Source organism: Actinia tenebrosa, unplaced genomic scaffold (genome assembly GCF_029948245.1).
Source record: "Actinia tenebrosa isolate PJP-AT-01 unplaced genomic scaffold, QUT_ActTen_1.0 PGA_scaffold2__45_contigs__length_23673736, whole genome shotgun sequence".
NCBI lineage: Eukaryota > Metazoa > Cnidaria > Anthozoa > Actiniaria > Actiniidae > Actinia > Actinia tenebrosa.
The window spans coordinates 15,883,405-15,904,633 of record NW_028292579.1 but is presented as its reverse complement, the minus strand read 5'-3'; the positions used below and the strand labels follow the sequence as shown (position 1 = coordinate 15,904,633).

General features: G+C 38.2%; 3 protein-coding genes and 1 pseudogene across 5 annotated transcripts; 2 read left to right on the top strand and 2 right to left on the bottom strand.

Moving 5' to 3' along the window:
* Nucleotides 1–3,172: 3,172 nt before the first annotated feature.
* Nucleotides 3,173–15,130, bottom strand: LOC116297827 (E3 ubiquitin-protein ligase ZNRF2). 2 transcript variants are annotated; one of them, XM_031706133.2, is made up of 6 exons: nt 14,656–15,130; nt 14,383–14,478; nt 6,964–7,023; nt 6,568–6,613; nt 5,494–5,562; nt 3,173–5,411 (listed from the first exon to the last, which is right to left on the bottom strand). In XM_031706133.2, exons 1-5 carry the CDS (start codon nt 14,951–14,953, stop codon nt 5,508–5,510), a joined length of 555 nt encoding a protein of 184 aa, XP_031561993.1. In that variant the 5' UTR covers nt 14,954–15,130; the 3' UTR covers nt 3,173–5,411; nt 5,494–5,507. The 2 variants fall into 2 exon arrangements, with proteins under 2 accessions (XP_031561993.1, XP_031561994.1); XM_031706134.2 differs by having other exon boundaries at nt 3,173–4,830.
* LOC148909413 (uncharacterized) lies at nt 7,813–11,608 on the top strand (annotated as a pseudogene). Its single transcript, XR_016120372.1, has 2 exons — nt 7,813–8,181; nt 8,592–11,608. The product of XR_016120372.1 is annotated as an uncharacterized LOC148909413 (transcript).
* Nucleotides 10,870–13,432, bottom strand: LOC148909412 (uncharacterized). The gene is made up of 2 exons (XM_089033881.1): nt 12,494–13,432; nt 10,870–12,170 (listed from the first exon to the last, which is right to left on the bottom strand). Exons 1-2 carry the CDS (start codon nt 12,706–12,708, stop codon nt 11,753–11,755), a joined length of 633 nt encoding a protein of 210 aa, XP_088890007.1. The 5' UTR covers nt 12,709–13,432; the 3' UTR covers nt 10,870–11,752.
* A 1,355-nt stretch (nt 15,131–16,485) lies between the features above and the next one.
* Nucleotides 16,486–20,631, top strand: LOC116297862 (dermatan-sulfate epimerase-like protein). The gene has a single exon (XM_031706177.2). The coding sequence runs from the start codon at nt 16,707–16,709 to the stop codon at nt 20,211–20,213; it is 3,507 nt and encodes a 1,168-aa protein (XP_031562037.1). The 5' UTR covers nt 16,486–16,706; the 3' UTR covers nt 20,214–20,631.
* The last annotated feature ends 598 nt before the right edge of the window (nt 20,632–21,229 follow it).

The following is a 21,229-nucleotide window of genomic DNA, read 5'->3' as shown; positions in this document are numbered from 1 at the left end:
ATATAAATTACTTGCTCTATTAAAACATTCTTGAATGATCATGCAAATCATTATTTTCAACTATGACCTAAACAATCCAACTAAACATATGGGTTTGTTCAGTGTCTCTTGGTAAATGAAAAACTGTGTGGTCATCATAATTATGAATTATAAAATTTTGTACAGCTTTTTCCCTGATATGAAGGCAACCTGAGAGATATAAAGTGTCTAGAGCTTTGTCATTTTTGAAGATATGGCTAACCCTTTTATACCTTTTCTTGCAGTATAGCTATACTGCTTTCAATGTAAGAAAAACTTAAGTTTACTCTGATAGTTCGCCAATGACAGTAAGGACTACAGAACCGCAACAAATAAATTGCATTGCCAAGGGATAAACAAAAAAATAACTATGTATCAATAACTTGTTTAAAATCAATGAATTCCAAAACACTTGACTTTCATAGCTCTCTAGGTCACAGAAACAGAATAAAAGAAAAAAAAAGAATGAAAATATATAAATGGAGCTTAAATAACATATTCAATAATTAAACCTTTTGAACTTGACTCGGATGCCTTTGTACTGCTGTTAAGTGTCTCTGCAGTCCTCTCGACAGCAGGATTTTAAGGCATATGCAGTGTTTACATAGGCAGGTTATCTCCAGTGTAATACAATTTATGCTACTCTTTTGTTTTATCTATTGTAACATTTTCTATAGATTGTAAAGCTGGTCTCGTTTTTTTTGCATTGCAATGTCAGCTGTGCTGTTTGAATTATATTACACTGGAGATAGGCTGCATAAGGAAAAGCATCATAATTATAATGACCCATTGTGGCTTCTAACTATCAAGATGGTCCAACATATATATATATATATATACATAGGGAAGGTATTTTTTTATGGAAAGTGAGGGGCGGGGATTCACGGTAAACTCTTTTTAAAATGGTTGTATTTCTCCCCTCTTAGGCCTCTGGCAAACGTCGGACTTTCTATGCACTGAACTCAATAAAAACAATGGATATCAGGTGATAATGAGGCGACATTCTTTCATGTAGTTAAGTTCGGTGCATGGAAAGTTCGATGTTTGCCCTAGGCCTTACACTCATACAGAAAGAAATTCATGACTCTCTTATTAAACTTTTGTCATGATATTCCCCTTTTAAGCCCAAGCCCTCCCTCCAATAAAAGATGTACCTTCCCTTACAATGTTGAATACTTTTGGTTAATCCCAAATAAATGAGGTATTACTTATCACTTGGATCCTTTAACCCTTTATGCCCCAAGTGAGCCATATGGCTCACTTCCGTAACTGGCTCCAATTCCCAAGTGAGCCATATGGCTCTCTCAGACCGTGACCTCTTCTAGCCAATCAAAAGACATGTTATATCTTTGTTTTGATGCTCTATCGTATTCTAACCAATAGGAGAAGAGTTTACATTTATTTTCATACCAAATATGGCATAGGTTGTCACACAAGTTCGCAGTGAAAATTATAGTTGAAGAAACACGTTTGGAAATGGAGAGCGATAGCGACTCGGAAGATTTTTTAGGATTTACGAACGACGATATTCAAGCCTTGAACGACTCAGACTCTGCTTCAGACTCTTCTGAATCAGATATTTCTGTTTCAACAGTGAACACAGAAGATTTGTCTGATTTTTCCGTCTCAGATGACGAAGAAACTGAGCCACAAGAAGATGTAAACACTTGGGGAAATGGCAATGGAGTTGTGAATGTCGCGCCATTTGTATCTCGCTCTGGTCCTGTCTCTGGAGTTGCAGAAGATGGAACTGCACTGGACTTCTTTCATTTATTGTTTCCCGAGGACTTAATCGAACTTATTGTCAGAGAAACTAACCTGTATGCCCAGCAATGCATCGCTGTGAAGCCCGATCCAAAGTGGCGTGATACAACAGCCGAAGAGATCAAAGCGTTCCTTGGTCTTCACGTCGTGTTTGGAATAAAAAAGCTCCCTTCAACTCGACTGTATTGGTCTAAAGAACCTCTCCTTGGAGTCCCAGAGATCAAAAAAGTCATGCCAAGAAATCGTTATGATAAACTAAATCAATATCTACATCTCAATGACAAATCTAAAGCTCTTCCGAGAGAAGATCGGCAACACGACAGACTTTACAAAGTTCGAACTGTTGTTGATCGTGTTTTACAGCAATGCCGCGAAGAGTACATGCCAACAAAGAACGTTGCTGTAGATGAAGCTATGGTTAAGTACAAAGGCAGGCTTGGGATGAAGCAATACATGCCCAACAAACCCATCAAGAGAGGAATAAAGGTCTGGGAGTGTGCCGATTCCTCAAATGGCTACGTGTTGGACTTCCAAGTTTACACGGGGAAGAAGCAAGATGGCGGAGTCGAACATGGCCTTGGCTACCGTGTCGTACATGATTTAACACGGACAATCACAGGCAAAAACCATCATGTCTTCTGTGATAATTATTTCACATCAGTTCGTCTAGCCGAAGATTTATTAAAAGACCAAGTCTATTTATGTGGCACGATAAAAGCTAGCAGTTCGGGTTATCCGAAGGAGTTAGGGAAAAAAAACCCCGACGTGAAGCGCTTAAAACAAGGCGAATCCTTGTTCAAACGAAAGAACAATCTCGTGGCAACGGTTTGGAAGGACAAGAGGCTTGTCAACTTTTTAAGCAGCCAGTCGAATCCTGTTGGAGACGACACTGTAAAACGAAAACAACGCGATGGAACCATTATCGATGTGCCTAGCGCTCCTGTAGTGAAGAGCTACAACGCCAACATGGGTGCTGTTGATCGCAGTGATCAATCTCGCGGCTACTATGCTGTCGGACTCAAGTCCAGAAAGTGGTGGAGATACCTATTTTGGTTTCTCATTGACTTGAGCATTGTAAATGCCCACATTTTAGAAATGCTGGCGCCAAATCATCGCTCACGAACACAGCTTCAATTTAGATTAGAACTTGCAAAGGACTTGATCGGCGAATTCAGTTGCCGCAAATTATCCTGTGTTTCTGGATCTTTGCAGGGTGGCCACTGGCCTATTCCCTGCACAAAAGGCCTCTGCAAAAGATGCCTAAGGAAAAAAGAAAAGAGCTGGTGCAGATTACAGTGTGAACTGTGTGGAAAGCGAGTGTGTTTGAAGTGCTTTCGCAACCATACCGCTAGTGACCTAGCTTGATTGGACCGACTTTGGACGCGCCAAATTCAAAATTAACTTAACTTTAATTATTTCATATTTGTGAAAACCACTTGACTTTCATGATAGATAACTAGCTTATTCTTTAGCTGCATGTCTCAATATACATTTTTATCATTTCTATATTGAATTATTGATCTAGGAGATGATTTATAGTAAATCTAATCCATGTGTTTGCAATATCAAACCTAGAACAAAATGGCTGAGCAAGTATGTTTTAGGTTCTAGGATTTTCAGTAGTATATTCTCATCAGATTTTATGTATTTACTACCTTATGATGTTTAAAAATAAAGTTTGATATTAGATCTATAATTTTTCTTTCTATTGTAATGCAGTACCTTAGCTTGCTTTGGCATTATAAGGCAAAATCTAAGGCATACTCAATACTGCACAATGAATGTTAATGACCCTTGGGATTAGTGCACAACGTAAGCAAGATTCCCCATGGGGCATAAAGGGTTAAAAAATAAAATATTTAAGTAAATATATTCTAAATGTGTTAGTCAATGCACTGCATCAAAAAAATTGGAAATACGAAAGGTCCTGACGCTAGTGTTACTCTGTGTTGGGTATGATAAAATTAATCTAGTAATTTGCAATTATTTGACAAAAGAAAGTGATGCTACTGACGAGGGCAACTGTATAAATTGCCTCTGATTGCATGATTTTTCAGGTATTGAAAAAATACATTGGTTCCATTTAGTAACAACTTTTAAAAATCTTAAAAGATTTTTGATCAAAGGCTTTTTCTTTCAATATTCAACCTATTTCAGCCAAAATGTAACCATGTTTGTATGGTTTAAATGTGTTCATCCAATCAGAGACAAGTGTTATAACTATGAGCCATTAGATATACCTTCACAGACATTCAAAAATTGCTTGAGCAGTTTTAGTATCAATAGGAAATACACTGTACTGAGGGGCGTCATGGTTTATGCTTGGGCGTCATGGTAGTACAGACTGAAGGTGTCATGGTATACGTGGCCAGGGGCGTCATATCAAGGGGGCGACATGACTGGATACCCACTGACTTACAGCAAAGACGCAGTTCAACTTGTTTTAACATTCTGTTGTCTACCATTGATTCATCCAACCACAACATATACAGTAGTTACTGTATTGCTATGAATTTGCCATATCATTTCCTACTGATATAAAAGCTGCTGTATGTATTCAGAGTTATTATATTGACTGAGGTAAAATAAAAACCTATCCCAAATTTTTACAAAAACAGTTTTATGTTACACTATATAATATACATGTTCTTTACTGCCTGGAAGATCTGCATTGAGAAAAAACTTTCCATAAATCTTGTACAGACCAAATTAGCCTGCCCCTTTCTGTGGTCCAGGGGAGAGGAGGCAAGGAAGTGCCTACCTGTCATTGCGCCACTACACAGGCAAAAATCAAGGCTATGAGTTAAGATTCAAGACAAACTTTTTTCTCAATACAGACCAAACTAATACAAAACAGCTCGTTATCACTATTCACTCCCAAAAGTACAGTAGTGGCACAGTTCGATGGAGTGGAGATCCAGTAAAGAGCATCATTTTTTCCAATTGAAATTTCACTGTTTTAGAATGTCAGAGTGAACTGTCTCATACCGAGAAAAAACTTCACTGGCAAGCGACCAATCAGTGTATGTAATTTCTTTAGATTCTAGACTGGAAAAAATACATGATCTATTTCTATAATTTCAATTATTTTACTATATCCGTATTTTCTTTAAAATATTATTTAATATTCCCATTTTTGTAATAATATTATTATTATTACTGGTAACTGACCCAGGACAATTTTCCTGGTTTTATCATTTTTCAGTATAGTTTGGATAGCAAATATACCTAGAAAATATCCACACCTCCCCCTGAAGGGGAGGCATGGGATGAAAACTCTTTTCTTATTCTCCCGACCTTCACATACCACATAATTTCCACATAAAAGCACTGTGCATTAGGAGCTATATATACTACTATATACTCTCCTTAATCTCTGCTATTGTAGGGGAGGCTTGGATATTTTCTGGGACATTCAAAATTAATAAAAAGCAATAAATTGTTTTGTTCCAATGGAAGCATTTTGTTAGCATCACCATTTTGTTAGCATCCATGCATTTGTTCAAGCGTTTTTGTACTGTTCTTGTGGATGTCTGGAATTTCTAATGTGCATTACTAGAAAGAGTGTGCCCAGGGTCTCTGTGTCTTCATTGTCTATCAGCCATTCACCATTGTAGTTAGAGTAGTGACTATAACATATAAGTATTCACAATCAGAGAGAATTCCTGTGCCCAATACCCTCCCTGCTCTAATCAGGATATTCTTGTGTACCTGTTAATTAGTGACTAGGATGGATGCTCTGGACATGTCCTACTCTTCTGGAACCATTTATCTAAGCACCTTTTAAACAAAAAAGATATGTTTGATTAATCTTTATACAAAATGATTCAATGGTTTTTGCCATGAATTAATGATTTGTAATGATGATGATTTATGATTTGTATAGTGCCCTTTCTAAATGGATATAACCAAAGGTGCTTTACATTGAGTTGTGAATGACAGATTGTTTTTATGCAATTTACAAGCATGAGAGATGGTTAGTATGAAGTGTAGGCACTGAGGGTGGTCACTGCCAGGATTTTTTATGTCCTCAGTGGTTCTTTTACGTTCCTCCGATGTTGGTTAGTAATGATGAGTGTCGAGAGACAGGACTGCAATTTAAAGTGGTCATCTGAGCCACTTGAAAGTCTAACCATTTGCAGATGTATTTACAAGTGCAGCACTTTCTCCTCAGTTTTTTAAGACCCTGAGTGTTGGTCCGATTTAGCAAGACAAGTGGGTAGGAATTCGTAAAAGTGGTGGTAGTAACTGTATTGAACATTGTAATGAAAAGTCTACAGCTAAATACTAGTAAATTAGTGGTTGTCAGCCTTGTAGCTATTTTGAAATGATTTGTTAGGCTACAAGCAATGATTACCTGACAGGGCTGGTGAAGTTTGAGGCCTGCTATACCCAGGTTGAACCCCCAGGTTTCCCTAACTTGCTCTGTGTGGAGCACAATTGTTTTTAGCTTCACATCATTATCACTATGTTAATTCATGACTGGTTTATTTCTATTCATGTTCACTCTTTTCACTTTACTTGATAATGCTGACAAGATGTCACTGAAACCTAGTAATTTTGTACCAATAATGTTTCTCACAAATACTATTTCCAAAGTTGGCTTTATAAGAATCCCACCTTTTTCCTCTTTTAAAATAAGGATCCTGCCCATTTGTAGCCTACCCACCCTTATGTAGCTAGTACCCTTACAATTGACTCCGGATACATTAGATGGTTTCAAGTCTAGATCTAGACAACGATTTCTTCATTTCATTTCTTTAAGAATGGATTTGTTCAACTTACTTTTTATGATATATACAAAGGCAAGGAAGCCTGGCAATTGTGTCACCTGCAGGAACAAAAAAAAGTATGAAACACAATAATTTATTAACCCCGCATGAGGTCCACATTTATGAAGCTGACACTGAAATGGTTATGTAGATGTATCTAGTGATACAATTTGTGGAATGTTTTTAAATTGTTGCACTGACAGAACCATGGAGGCTTATAACACATATTGACTGTGTATCTTCAATAAATACATCAGAGGACAAAAATGTCATTTCCCAGAATACATTTTGGTTTCATCTTCTATGTTTTTAACCCAACAATGATTAATAATATTGAAATGAATTTATCTTCATGCCAGGCATTGACCATTCCTTAACTTTATTATGCTCACAAGAATTCATTACCTACCTTTTTTTAGCTCGTCCAAACATATTGCACACTCTTCAGAATTCATTTGTAAAACATCCTCTGAAGAAAAAAGACTTGAAGTTAATGATATTTAAAACAAAATTTGTATGGTAGCCTGTCTGTGATAACTCACAGAATGGAAAGATGCCAAGCCATCATAGTATTGTAGTGCTGCGTCCAACCATATTCACTAGAGCTTTGTGTGTCTAATAATAATAATCTTTATTGAGATAACTTTTTCATAATCATGATTTTCAAAAAGGACCTCATTAAAAAATAATATATAATAAACTGAAAACTTAAAATTGTAACTAATATAGAGAATCTAAAAATATTAAAACCATAAAAGAGAAAAAATAGTTATTAAAGAAACAATGAGACTGACAGACAACAAATCCGTGACGACTTCATTGGAAGTTGGCTGACTAAACATTTTTATTAAACCCTGTGATAATCTCTGGTAGACCAAGGAACTTATAAAATAATTATTTTTGTAGTGCTATTTTGACTTGCTATTTTGACTTGCTATTTAGTCTCCATGGAAAATAATAGATGAACTCTTTGATATCGAGAAATTGTTGACCACCTAAAAAAACTTAAAGGACAACTGACCCCAAAAATTGCCGTTTTTCATATAAAACTACAACGTACATAGATCACATAAATTCAACTTTGAACTCTGATACAGCTTCTATGTCGCCGAAAAGAAATAATCAATTCGCGAAAAATAGCAATAGAAGAGCGCCATATTTGAGCCCGCAATAAATTACCGCATTAATGCCGTGACGTCACAACGTGAAGCTTGCATTCCAAACTTGTTGAGTTTGTATATTTCGAGTGCTAGTCGATCTTTTAATAGTCTAAGTTAGAGTAAGTTTCTTAATCCAGATGGTCCACTGTTGTGTGCCAGAATGCACCAACCATTCTTCCAAAACTGAGTCTGTTAGCTACCACAAAATTCCTAACAAAATAGCTCTTCAGAAGGCATGGATAGCGCGGATAAAGAGAGAGAACCTGCCGCCTTTGAAGAACTGCTACGTTTGCAGCGATCACTTCGAGGATTCATGCTTTGAAGTGGATCTGATGGAGCAGTTAACCGGGATAAAGAGGAAGAGGAGATTAAAGAGCGATGCTGTTCCGTCAGTATTCAATTTTTGCAAGCCAGCTAAAAGAAGAGCTACATCAGAGAACCGGCTCAAACGCAAACAAAACGAAGAGGTGAGATAAAATGTCATTTATACATAACATAGTTTACATTGTTTTTCGAAATAATCACTCATGAAAAAGACTTATTAATGCATACCGAAGCGAGTCATCAATCATTAGCTATTTATGCTTTCATAGATGAAATGTTGCTTAAAATCATAAGTATAGCTAGTAATATTTGATCGATACTTGAAATTTTCAAAATGGTTATTTGCACGTGTTTAGTTTACATTTGATATTTATTCGTAAACCATAACAATGTTGCCGTAATATTCCAAATTTGCTTGGATAAATGACCACGGAAGAATAATTTATAGCATTGTTGGTTAATATGTTTATTTTGTATTATTTAAGGTAAAGTAGGCCTCGAAGAATGGTTTATAGTATTGTTGAAAACATTGTTTATTTTTGTATTTTCAAAGAATGTGGAGCAGCTATGTGCCACAATAAATCCCTCGTGTGAAGATCCACCAAGTATGGAAACACCAGAGTTCTCTCCTGAACCACTTTGTAAGGAGATTGGTGTTCAGTGTTGCCTTGGTTGTAGATATGTTGTAACATCCACTGCATCAACTCAGACAGAGCCTGGATACTATAAAGATGCCGACACAACAACAGTTTACAATCCCTCCCCTTCGCCAAACATCAGTAGAGATGAAATACTCAGTGTGAGCTTCCACGACCACAGCTACAGTACTAGCTATCACCCTTCACCAGTAAAGTCAATGCCAACAGTGTCTCCACAAAAGTCAGAAAAGTCTTTGTTTTCAGAGGAAGAGGGACTCCCACTAAGTGACGATGATGATGGTTTCATTGTTTCATCGCAAGAGACAGTTTCAACAACGGACAGTGAATTAGAGCCAGAAAACAAAGACTGCAATAAAACTCTTGAAAACCATATCAAAGAACCTAAATATTTGGTATTTAACTCTTGTTTGCAGCAGTTATTCAAGTTTTGTAGAAGCTGTGGAGCACCTGTCGCTGATGTCAACTTTGTATGTCAAGGCAGCCTACTTATTGTGACAACTACATGTATGAAACATCATGCTTTGACATGGTACTCACAGCCAATGTTAAATCGCTTAGCTATTGGGAACTTGTTGATTTCCTCATCAATATTATTTACTGGTAATACTTTTACCAGACTTCAAAACTTTGCATCCTGTCTTGGCCTAAAATTTCTGAGTGAGAGGGTCTTTTACAGACATCAGGAACGTTACCTATTTCCTGTTGTTAATGATGCTTGGAAGAGAGAGGAGGCTGCTGTAATTGAAGAGCTGTCAAATAAGGACATAGTAATCTCAATGGTGATGGCCGAAGTGACAGTCCTGGCCATAGTGCTAAATATGGCACATATACTATGATGGAGACAAGCACAGGGAAAATTGCCACCTTCAGCATTGTTCAAGTCTCTGAAGTAACCAGCTCCAATGCTATGGAGAAAGAGGGGTTTCTAAGGTGTTTGAACACTTTAGAAGACATGGTCAGTATAAAATGTATCACAACTGACAGACACACATCCATCACCAGCACTATGGCAAAAGATTTTAGCCACATCAAACACCAGTATGATGTGTGGCATCTTTCCAAGTCAATTGTAAAAAAGCTGAACAAGAAAGCAAAATTGAAGAAAAACCAAGAGCTGGCACCCTGGATACAATCCATTTCAAACCATCTTTGGTGGTGTGCTGCTACATGTAATGGGGATGTACAACTTTTGAGAGAGAAGTGGAAATCTGTTGTTCACCATTGCGTGAACAAGCATTCCTGGAAGGATGCAGAGGTATTCAAAAAGTGTGCCCATCCTCCCCTAACCCGCAGACAAGTGCGCACCACACACTGGATCAAGCCGGGGTCACCAGCTCATGTGGCCCTAGAAGAGGTTGTCCTTCAACCAAAGTTACTTAATGACTTGGCAAGATTGACCGACTTTTGTCACACAGGAGGGCTTGAAGTTTATCATTCGATGATGCTGAAGTATTGCTCAAAAAGAGAGCACTTCTCTTACAAGGGAATGGTTGCTCGTACTCAACTTGCTGCCATTGACAACAATTTCAATACAGCTAGAATTCAAGCAATTGTTCAAAAAGGCCCAAGGAGTGGAGAAGCTCGTTATCGCAAGTGCTTCCCTAAGATGCACAAGCGCTGGGTTGTTAAGCCAGTCTTACAAAGAAAAAGCTATGCTTTCCTCCCTGAGCTACAACTGAAAGTACTTGAAATTTGTGAGGGTGGCATGGAGGCTGCAGGGGTTGACCCAATTGAAGAGGTTGAATTACCAAGAAACATTGCTAGTGTTCCTGCCCCAGACAAACAGGAATTGATTGAACGACACCGGTCAAGATTTTCTAGGTAATTAATTTAAATGGAAAGTAGTAGAGACTACAAACACTAAAATGTGTAGTGTTAAGTGATGCTAATTCTAACCATTTCCTATTTTTAATTAACACTATTTAGTAGAAAATAATGCAAAGCATCATTGGCACTCTTTTAGTGATTGTACTCTAGTGAATAGCTGTTTTGAAAGAACTGTCAAGTAAGCCTGTCGTCCCAATCCCCCTCATCTTTGAACAGTTGTGTTCATTACTGGTAATAATTACAATGCTTCTACAAATGGGAAGGTACATGACAGACCCAAGTAAAACTGCTATAAACAAAATATGTAATTAATGTGAAGGGGACCTGATTAAAGTGGTAGATAAGTTTGCAGTTTTTAGATTTTCTGATGAAAATTTTATTAAAATATCATTACCACTTAGGAAACGATTGACTTTTAAATGAAATCTTAAAAGAGGTCTTTTCTTTAACTATCTACGCTCCATTATATATGGGGTCTCTCCCAGTATGAATGTAGTATAGAAAAAATTCCAGCTGAATAGTGACTTTCGCTTTCACTCATGGGAATCAAGATGTTCATTCATTTGCTCTCAGTGAATTAATCAGCACATGATTACTGAGCTGCAAAGGGCCTATTTGCCTGGAAAAAAAATATATGAACCATAAATGGCTGACAAGCCTGGATGCCAAGATTTCCTAGTGCCAATTTGTCTGACAATGAGACTAGTCAGTACCGAGATTCTAAGATGGGGTGGGATTCTATCACCAAGAGAATATTTTTTTCATTTAGCACAATTTTTGAATCCATTATAGCATGCTACTTCAAGGCAAATTCTTTATAAACAATACTGACTAGCCTTGTTTTAAGACAAATTGGTGCCCAGGAAATATTGGTTATCCATGTCTAGTATAACTGCAAAATTTGCTTGGTTAGCTCATGATTTTGTCCACTAGTGCTTTGTACACTAGGTTCTCTATTCAGCTGGATATTTTGTCTAGGTGTAGTTGTTTTTAAATAATAAAATATGCAAAACCTACAAAACATTTATATAAACAACTTTCTATATGTACTTCATCTAAAAATAAATTCATGACTACTCTTATACATTTTGGTCTCAGCCTTTCCATGTTTTCCTTTTCAATTTATCAATTCAGAAATCCTGATAGAAAAAAATCCACTCTGTGTATATGAAATGAAGTAAGGAATAAATAAAATGTATATAATAACTCCATGTAACTTTAGGCCAAGCTAATCATCTGCATAGTGAAAACCTTCAAATTCAAAGTCCTCCTCTAGTCCAGGGGGAGGGAAGTGTGCTCTGATGCACATGACAGCACAAGAGGGCAGAACAACCCAAACTTCCTTTCCAAGAACTCCCCAGCACCATCTTGCTAGTTGCCTATATGCAATGTGTCTGTACTGCTTCTGCTCTGGGCCTTCATACGCATTACTGTACTGCTGTTTGTACTGAGCCCATGCGGTTCGAAGAACATACTTATTGGCACAAACAGGTAAGAATCCAGGATGTTGAGTAATGCATGGTGGTGGTTCATCAGCATCTCCATCTTCAACAACAGACTGGCATGTTGCAACCACTTTTTCGATTTCTTGGCAACAAATGCATTCAGATATTGAATCCATAATTTGGCAGCTACCACAGGTACACCTATTTAACAGAAATAAAACAATTCTTAGTATCTTTGAACATTATCAACGATTGTCCCAAGTGAGAATATACATACACAACTTGTGACACAACTATATCCCTGTATCTATATCCTGCAGTATATAACTTATTGACTATCAAGCGATGTTTTTAAACATGTTTTTAATTAAAACTGTGAAAGTTGGTATTGCTTTTGGTTGCAAACTGGATTCATGCATACCAATATCTAAAGAACAGATTGCAAGAACACGAGTGGCAAGATACGATTTTATATAAAATGGATATGTAGTTCAGTTTTGTGATAAGACAGAAGTACGACTTACCAATCTGAATTTGTAAGTCGATTGTTCACTTGTTCATCGTCTTCAATAATGTCACTGTCAGATCCTTCTCTGAACTCTTCATCTGAGGAGATTTCTATTTCTGGTTCAAACTGATATGGCCGTAAACCAAATTCGTCGTCCATTCCGAAAAATTCTTGAGCGAAATCGTCTCCCGAGCTGTCCGAGCCTTCGGAAGAAGAATTAGATTCTGACATGCCTTTAATTTGATGACCAAGTTGTATTTTTTCGCAAAATATTGAGTAAAACGTATAAGAAACTGAGGAAGAAGTCAGGCAAACAACTGGAAGCTTGAACTCTTGTGACGTTGTGACGTCATTACGCTATTTTTCTGAGCCCGCGATAAAAGCGCAAGATGGCGGCCACCAGAGCGATATATGCGATGTTTTCAAAAAATTGTTTTAGAAAAATGGATGCTCTATCCCCTTTAAAAACTGGATTTTTGGACTTCTCAAATGATGTAGTTCCTCTTAAAAATGGGTCATTTTGGAGGGTCAGTTGTCCTTTAAAATATTATTGAAACCCAAAACAAGGAGGAGCTTTCAAGATTGGCCAAAAAAAACCAATAGTTTCATTGTTGCTTTGTCCTGTTGTTTTGTTTATGTTATTTCTCATTCTGTTGTATTCATCCAATTGGGTTTGAACTTCTTATAGCTGCGACCTTGCCCAAATAGTTGACATATATTGATTTAGGCAGGCAGCTATAATGGACTCATGATGACAAGACACTTCTGTGCTGAAAAAATGATAAGCTGAAGAGAAAACCAGGTATAATGGAGAGTAACTATCTGTTAAGTCCTATCTGAATCATTCTGTTAAGATTGCTAAATGGAAGTTACTATGTAGCTGGTCACCATGACAATCTAGAATGTGTACATATACCTTAAACAGAGCAATTAAAACAGTTCACCAAAATGATATATAATAGCTCTCTTAAATACCATAATCTCTTATCTAAAAAGCTTGTGATTGATAATAATCCTTAATAAAAATCCCAGTCTAAGACAAGACTAAAACCCTTAAGAAATTCTAGTATCTATGACAACCACTTGTCAATAAGATCAATTTTGACAGCTATTTCCTTGCAGACTGAGAAAAACAAAACACAAGTCTTTTGTGAATCTAAATTTCAAAATTAGATGGTTTCGTAAATACCTGTCAACTAATTTTCTATGCTTAAAAGGTCAGAACAAACGCTTAAATAAATTTGATTGTGAAGTCAAAGGATTGCAGATGCTAAGTTCTGAGCTAGATTTCAATTTCGATAAGAAAATTATATGATATAATGACTTGGAAAACTAGTTAGCGGATAAGAAAAATCGAGTATAATTTTACCGCCACTTAGCAAAACTTATTAAATATTGATAGAAATATTTTTCTGCAAGGATTAAATACTAATCTTTCTACTTTCTATTTTGCTAAGATGCAAAATTAAAGCACTACAAAGCTGATGACTGCCAAAAAAATGGTTAAGATACTTTTTACCAGAGGATCAAAACCGTAGTGAGTTTGTTGCGTTTAAATTTTTGTATAAAAATATGAATCGGATGTTTGATATTGGAGTAAGCTTATTTTGTTTTCATTTTGTATGACAGTGAAGAGTTCACCGCAGAACGCCATGTGTCCAAATTGGACGTAATTGGAAGGCAACGTTGATAATAGGATTCCATTGAGAAGGAAAGTTGAATAGATTCTATGATGTAATCAGATGTGTACTAGTTAGATAGAGGGCCGAAACTATTGATTTTTGATCCAAGGCAACAAAATATCTCGTCTTTCGGTTTCTTTTGTGGGGATCAAATACGGGGAGTCTATCTATACTTACCTTGATCACTGAGTAAATATATATCCACTAAAAGAGAATATCTTACCGTTATAAGACAATCTTGGTTTGGTAAGGCAAAGAACTAGATGTAGCTCTATATCCTCGGACATAACGACTTTAGAGCACACAGGGCACTTCACTCCTATGTGGGAAAAAAGACAAAATACTGTAAGGTCACCACGCTGTCTCGACATGCAGTCCTCAAACAACAGAAAACGCTACTAAATCTCTTCGCGACAAGCGAACCGCTTTGTTTAGTCATTCGAGGGTGTAATATAGGAGAAAAAGAAATAAAGCTTTATAACATGGTTTGTCTTGCCTGTGAAAAAAGACGTAGCAAAGAGCTGCGCCGGTAGAGAATGAGCTCCTTGCATTGAGTAACCAAGATTACGAAGTTGAGAAGAACTATCATCGTTCGATGAAGACAAATCCGACTCCTGAAACGAGTCCTGATGCGAAGGTATCGACAAAGAATGTTCTACACTGTTCAGAGAACGTGTTCGAGTCCTAGAATCTAGAGAAACGACTCTACTGTGCTCGCCATTAACCACTGGTCCAGAATGACGATTATTACTTCGACTACTAACGGTACTCGCAGACGACTGTTTGGCTCCCATTCCTGGCCAAATGTAACAGTTCCGTTATCGAATAGCTAAACTACTTCACGGACATTCGAAGAGTAGGTTTGAAGACTAATTTGGAGCGAATATAAGGGTTAAAAGAGAAGGAGTTGGATATCTCATCGCCATTTTCTACTTTCTGTTTTTGTTTTGTATCTTACCAGACGGCACACGTTCGCCAGGGCCCCTGGGAAGACATGACGTCAATGTTCAATTGTGTTCCTGCTGTCAATCAAATGATATCGAGAATCGTATCACACCTTATGTCTAAATGTTTCACTGAAGATACGAAATAAACTGTGCTCTTTTTTAGTTTCATGCCATCCCAATCTCACTCCCTCTTTGTTTTGAGGGAGGGTGGAGAGGAAGAGAATTAATAAATGGGCATAAGGTTAATTTCCCATTTTATAAGTTTTCCATTTCAATCCTATTAAGAATAGAAATGATGGCGCGTTATTAGTATCCCACTGCACAGCAACGGTTTCCAGCTGTTGTTATATTTTCAGTTACCCATGGATGATTATTAGCTGGAAGACCTTTCCAGACTAATCTGATCGTGCATAATTTTTTTGCCACTTGTCTCAAATCGTCATCTTTGGCTTGTTATCAAAAATTAATGCATTGGCAACGTGAACATTAATTATCAAAGGAAAAAAGAAAATGATGATCATTCTTGTTCTTGATTTGGCGTGGGCTTCCTGTCCCTCATGTCGGACTTCCTGTTAGAAAATACCGCTGTCTGCGGCGTCTTTTTTGATTACAGAGTCATTTACTCAGGGTGAAAGTATCCTAGCCTTATTTCAGGGTCAAAACATAATGGCAACCAGTAAAGTGGCAAATATGTAGCACGTGATTTTTTCCCCCGGTACCATGCGATTATTTTTGAATGAAATGATTGGTCAGAAATAATATTACACACAACTTATAATTAAGTTTTAAACGCAGCTTGGTAAAGAGTGGTCTCGGTTAGAGTGACTGTACAGTACAAGCAAAAAAGACAAAATGACAACAAGGAAAACTGCAAAAACAAAACAAAAAAGACGAAAAAAACAGGAAGAAATAAATGTTTTTAATGACGGATTGGAAAAGAGGGCTCTTCGATATTTTGTGAACTCAGACATTTCAGCTATACGGCTTGTTGTGAAGAAATTGCCGCCAGTCATAAATATATAAGGTACCGACTGATTATGTTTGGTCGACGGCAGCAAAAAAACTAATCCAGAGTGCAGCTTTCGCAGAATACCGAAAACCGCAGTAAAGAAAATCACGCGGTTACCGGTTACCAAGAGCTTGCGGTTACGTATGAGGGAGTGGAGAAAATATCAAAAGGAAGTGATCGACTGCGGCTATATCTCTTCACCTTAGATAGAAGCCCTTGTTTTTGTCCCCATATATCGTTATTCTGTATTTTTCCTGCGGTCGTTGAAGGAAATGATATCAGATTTGTGGCTTAAATTTTTAATTGCGGCCTATCAGATTTCAAATATAGTCTGGCGAGCCAGCGAATCGCATTTGATTACCAGGTTAGCTATTATTTAACTTATAATACCATACTGATATAAAATACTTCGCGTCATTTGCGCCAGAAATACCAGAACAGTGTTCGTACAATAAATGAATTTGGTGTTGTACAGATTTTCCCTCGAGGCGCTCGGCGCAAGCACAAATAAGGATTTGTCAAAGATCATATTTCAGTGGCCTGAAGTGACCTGAACCAAGCTTCATAATAGCAATAAGTTAAAGACCGATCATGCAGCTGGTTGTTATACTCAGAGGCGTTCTTTTGCTGTCGATCTGTTCGCTTGTTTCCAGCGTGAAGAAAATGCCCAAGCCTTCGCGTTCTCTCCATCCTTTTCTTTATTTCAACGAAGGGGATATTCCACGAATGAGACGACAGGCTAATACCACACACAGAACAATGGCAGCGAGAATCGTCAAGGTTGTCAACCACATCAAGCAGTTTCCCAAGGGGAATCTACCTCCAGCTGACTGGAATGAATTTTCTTCCAAATGGAACGAAATTTACGGCAACAATCTTTGCGCTCTGGCGATATATTGTGTTTTATACGAGGACGACAAAGAAGCTAGGAACATGGTTTTTCGATCAATGGATATCTTGTCTGCGCTTCCTAATTGGAGGGTAAAGGCCAGCTTGCGTGACGATGTCCCTGTTGCACACTCCCTTACAGGAATGGCAACTGCCTACGACTTTCTTTACCAATACATGACCAAAGAACAGAGGATTAGATACATGGAAAAAATCGTTAACGTAACTGCAGAGCTGTATGTGAAATCGTTAGATCGGAGCGTATGGTGGGGAAAGTGTTACATTCAGAATCATGTCGCTACTAATTACATGGCCATATTAACTGGATCCCTCGTGGCTTCAAAACAAGTGAGATACTCCAAACTTGCCACTAAGTGGAAACTAAGAGCCAACCAAATGCTAGCCAGGAATATGGACATTCTGAATTACGTAGTAGATGGTTCAATGAACGAGGGAGTGTCGTACGGTTCGTACACGACTCGTTCGCTCACGCAATACCTTTGCTTTGCTGTACGACACTTAAAAATGACGTTCCCTAAGCATATTTGGCTGCAGGAACATTTCTGGTTTATGTATTACACTATTCTCCCTGGCTTTAGAGAAACAATAGGAATCGGAGATTCTGGGCTGGGTTGGTATTACGGCCCTCAAAGTCAGTTATACTTTCTTGATAGATTCATATTAAAAAATGGTTACGCGAATTGGCTTGCGTCGAAAATACAGGAATCTGGATTTGTGAGCTCAATGTCAGGTCTTACATCCACTGTGCATACTGAGTTTATCTTCTATGACCCAAGAATCTTACCAAAAGCACCACCCTATTTCACCAAGGAACATATGCATGTCTTTAATGACTGGGGTGTGGCTGTGTATCGCAGTGGAATGTCTACTTACCCTCGACCTGGTGTCGAGTCCACTAGCGAAGAGGCTGTGTATCTGTCATTCAAGTGCGGTGTTTTACATGGCCGGGCTGTCAATCAAATGGTGTTAGCCAGACCTCCAGTTCCTTGGATTAAAAGCTGGCGAAACTTTAATCCAGGGCACGAGCATTTAGACCAGGGTTCCTTCGTGTTCGCGCCATATGGAATACCTTTTATAACGGAGACTTACTATGGGCCTAAATATACATGGCTCAACAATGCTTTACTTTTTGGTCCCTCTTTCGCATCGCCCTGCTCTAAGCCCCTTGAGGGACAGATAGGGGAGTGTTTGAAGTGGTTCGATTATAGGTCCATTGTACCCTGGAGAGCGCGCGGTAAGATTGTCACGTCTTCAAGCGAGAAGGGACTGGTTCTAATGTGTGGTGAAATGGCGTCGTGGTATCGAGGCAGCCTGGGACTAGCTAGCGTGTATCGATGTCTGGTCTTGTTGTCGCCTGGTGTTCTCCTTGTTGTAGATCACGTGGAGAGAAAGAAAGAAAGCACGACCAATCACATGAGCGCGTTCTTTCATAATGTTAAACATGAGTTCCACCTTGAGGAATGCTGGGATAGCCATCAATACTCTTGCGCGGGAATGAACATCGGTAATAAGACTTTCAGAACAATCTGGGTGAACTCGCACGGAACTAGGAGCGCTGCGCTTGTTGGACACTACGATTACTCTCAGTTTAAAAACGGGAAGACAAATTTTGTTAACATCACGACACCGCTTCATGACAAGTACACTCGCATGGCATACCTGTTTGCAGGGCCTAGGAACGACATTAAGTTACTGCGCATTTCTAGTGCGCAGGATCATGGCGTGCACATTTCTACAGTAATCAATGACGTAAGGTATACGGTTGCCTTGGTTACCAAACACGCCCTTACAACTGTTCGTTTTGATTGGTTGGGTTTTGGCGGGTTTGCTAAAGTCAATATTGAAAAGACAGGTCAAAGTGGTTCAGGGATGAAAGCGAAAACCATCCGATTCGTGGTTGGCGCAGCTAACGAAACTAACAAGGCGTTCATCAGACGCAAGGGCCATCAACACGAAGCCCCAGAACACGGCCATTCTATACTACTTCTGTTGGTGCCTACATTGTCTTTTTTGTCTCTTCTCTTTTGCTACTTAAAAGTTGTCAGAAAACTAACATCTCGTTTTTATTTCAAGATTGTTATTGTGTTCCTTCTCGTAGCGTATGTTTTGATCGCAATTGTCGAGTTTTTACATGGTTGTACTGGTCTGAGTAGCTGCTTATGGAACCTTACTCCATCAAAGATTGTACTAAATAACGGATACCGAAATGGTTATCTTACAGTTGACAAGCAAAGTCCTCCATTCGTAGTCTACACGTCTTTACCCTGGGCTGGTGGGGAGATTTTGGGCGAACTTTTCAAAAGCAACGACGACTTTTTTCATCTTGAGATGAACAACCAAGATTTTGGTCAATCATTTGGAGTGAAAAACGAGACGAAAACTCGACGCGTACATTCTTCAACCGAGAATCTAGATCCTTGTAGCATGTTCCAAATACGCCAAGAAGACCACGAATCCATCAACGTTTCCAATTGGTTTCGTCGTTACCATAGAGATCCTAAGTCCCTCAATCCAAATTTCCCTCAAAGAGCACAGACGTCTCTTCCAGCTGTACACATGAAAGATCCAGGATGGGGACTGCGCTTTCATTGGTTGCGCAGAGTTTTAGGGTACCGGATGAAGGCTATCATCGTTGTTCGTGATCCGAGAAGCTGGGTTAATACTTGGTTAAACGAACTGAGAATCAATCCTATTTTACTTACGAATACTAAAAACTTCGTAATGAAACTAGCAAAGGCGCGTTGTGCGAATCAAGATGGCAATGGCTATGCCTCTGAGCTTGGAGCTATCCAAGAACTATTTTTATCAGAACATGAAGAACAACGAGATATGTTAGGAATCAAGCTATTGGCTCATTTATGGGCCGCTCATACAAATGCTGTCTTGCGCATGGCCAAAACTGTACCAAAAATCTACATACGGGTTATTCGGCTTGAGGACCTCGTACTGAGACCCAAGAAAACTACCCAAAGAGTGTTTCAGTTTCTTTCTCTCCCGCCTTCACCCTCCATGGAGAACCAGTTTCAGCAAATAACGCGGACTGGACAGTTCAAATTCAGCACTACACACGAAAATGTTGGTCCGGGAATGTTAAATTCGTGGAAAAAGAGTTTAAAATCGAACGAAATCCGAGAAATAGAAAGCATATGTTCTTTGGTCATGTCGCAGTTACGATATAAACAGAAGTGAAATCGTGTACAGTCTAAATATATCATACCAAAATTCCTCAATAACATTGCAGGGCCATAGCGAGGTCCAATTGTTTACCGAGGCAAACGAGCTGCGAAGGCAGGAGCAATGAGAGGGGTTCAATGCGCGCGGAACAACGAAACAAGATCGATCTAACTGACCCCTCAGTTGTCTCGCAGGTGTCGCCATCACTGGTTTCCATATCATGACTTTAAACCTTCGCACTCCAAAAAGGTGAAATCATGGAAACTTTTAGATTAGAGTACTGGATATAATGATAGGATTTGAATATTAATTTTGTTATGCATCTTTAATATATTCTAGAGAAAATGAGATAGTTCATTTCAATATCTTGAAATAATAATGTCAAAAAAATCCAGTTGATTTAATAGTAATGAGAAATTGCTAGAAATTTAGTGCGAAGTCATACTGTAATTAAAATTAGAAGATAATATGAATGATATTTCAATAAAGTTAGTTAATTTATTAAGAAAAAAATGTACACGATGCCAGTCAGTGAAGCCTGTGATTATATTGTTCATCAACATCATGATATATTTGCTTTTTACAAAAGACTAGCGTCCAAATTGTCAATACAGATATATCTCTTTTCTATGTATTCCATGAATACAACAACTTGGGCGTCATGTTTTGCCCATTTCAGACCACGTGTCATTCCCTTGAGTATCATTTCTTTGTTTGGATGCAAATAGCGCTGATGCAAATGAAACATAGAATGCTATTCTTAAAGGAACGACACGTTGTCTGAAATGGGAAAACAAACCCCCAATTGTTGTATTCATTGCACACGCGCGCGTACAGTCCTATTTGGGCTACCTGTAGTATCTGTAGTTGGGCTACCTGCGTCTTAAAGATTTTCTAGATATCATTTTCTGCATATCATCGATTAATCTTTTAACCTTTTCGTGGGAATAAAGTCGCCACTCAATAAGCCAGTTACTAGAACTTCAGTACTTTTTGAATTGGTCCGTTAAAAACTGTTCGTCTCAGTTTTG

What these genes read in the sequence shown, in the direction of transcription:
- LOC116297827 (XM_031706133.2), bottom strand. Translation starts at nt 14,953, where the DNA reads ATGGGAGCCAAACAGTCGTCTGCGAGTACCGTTAGTAGTCGAAGTAAT. An exon ending in ACCAAGATTGTCTTATAACG is followed by an intron (nt 7,024 to 14,382) that starts GTAAGATATTCT and finishes TTTTTTCTTCAG; the next exon opens with AGGATGTTTTACAAATGAAT. An exon ending in CTTTGTATATATCATAAAAA is followed by an intron (nt 5,563 to 6,567) that starts GTAAGTTGAACA and finishes TTTGTTTAAAAG; the next exon opens with GTGCTTAGATAAATGGTTCC.
- LOC148909412 (XM_089033881.1), bottom strand. Translation starts at nt 12,708, where the DNA reads ATGTCAGAATCTAATTCTTCTTCCGAAGGCTCGGACAGCTCGGGAGAC. An exon ending in CGACTTACAAATTCAGATTG is followed by an intron (nt 12,171 to 12,493) that starts GTAAGTCGTACT and finishes TCTGTTAAATAG; the next exon opens with GTGTACCTGTGGTAGCTGCC.
- LOC116297862 (XM_031706177.2), top strand. Translation starts at nt 16,707, where the DNA reads ATGCAGCTGGTTGTTATACTCAGAGGCGTTCTTTTGCTGTCGATCTGT.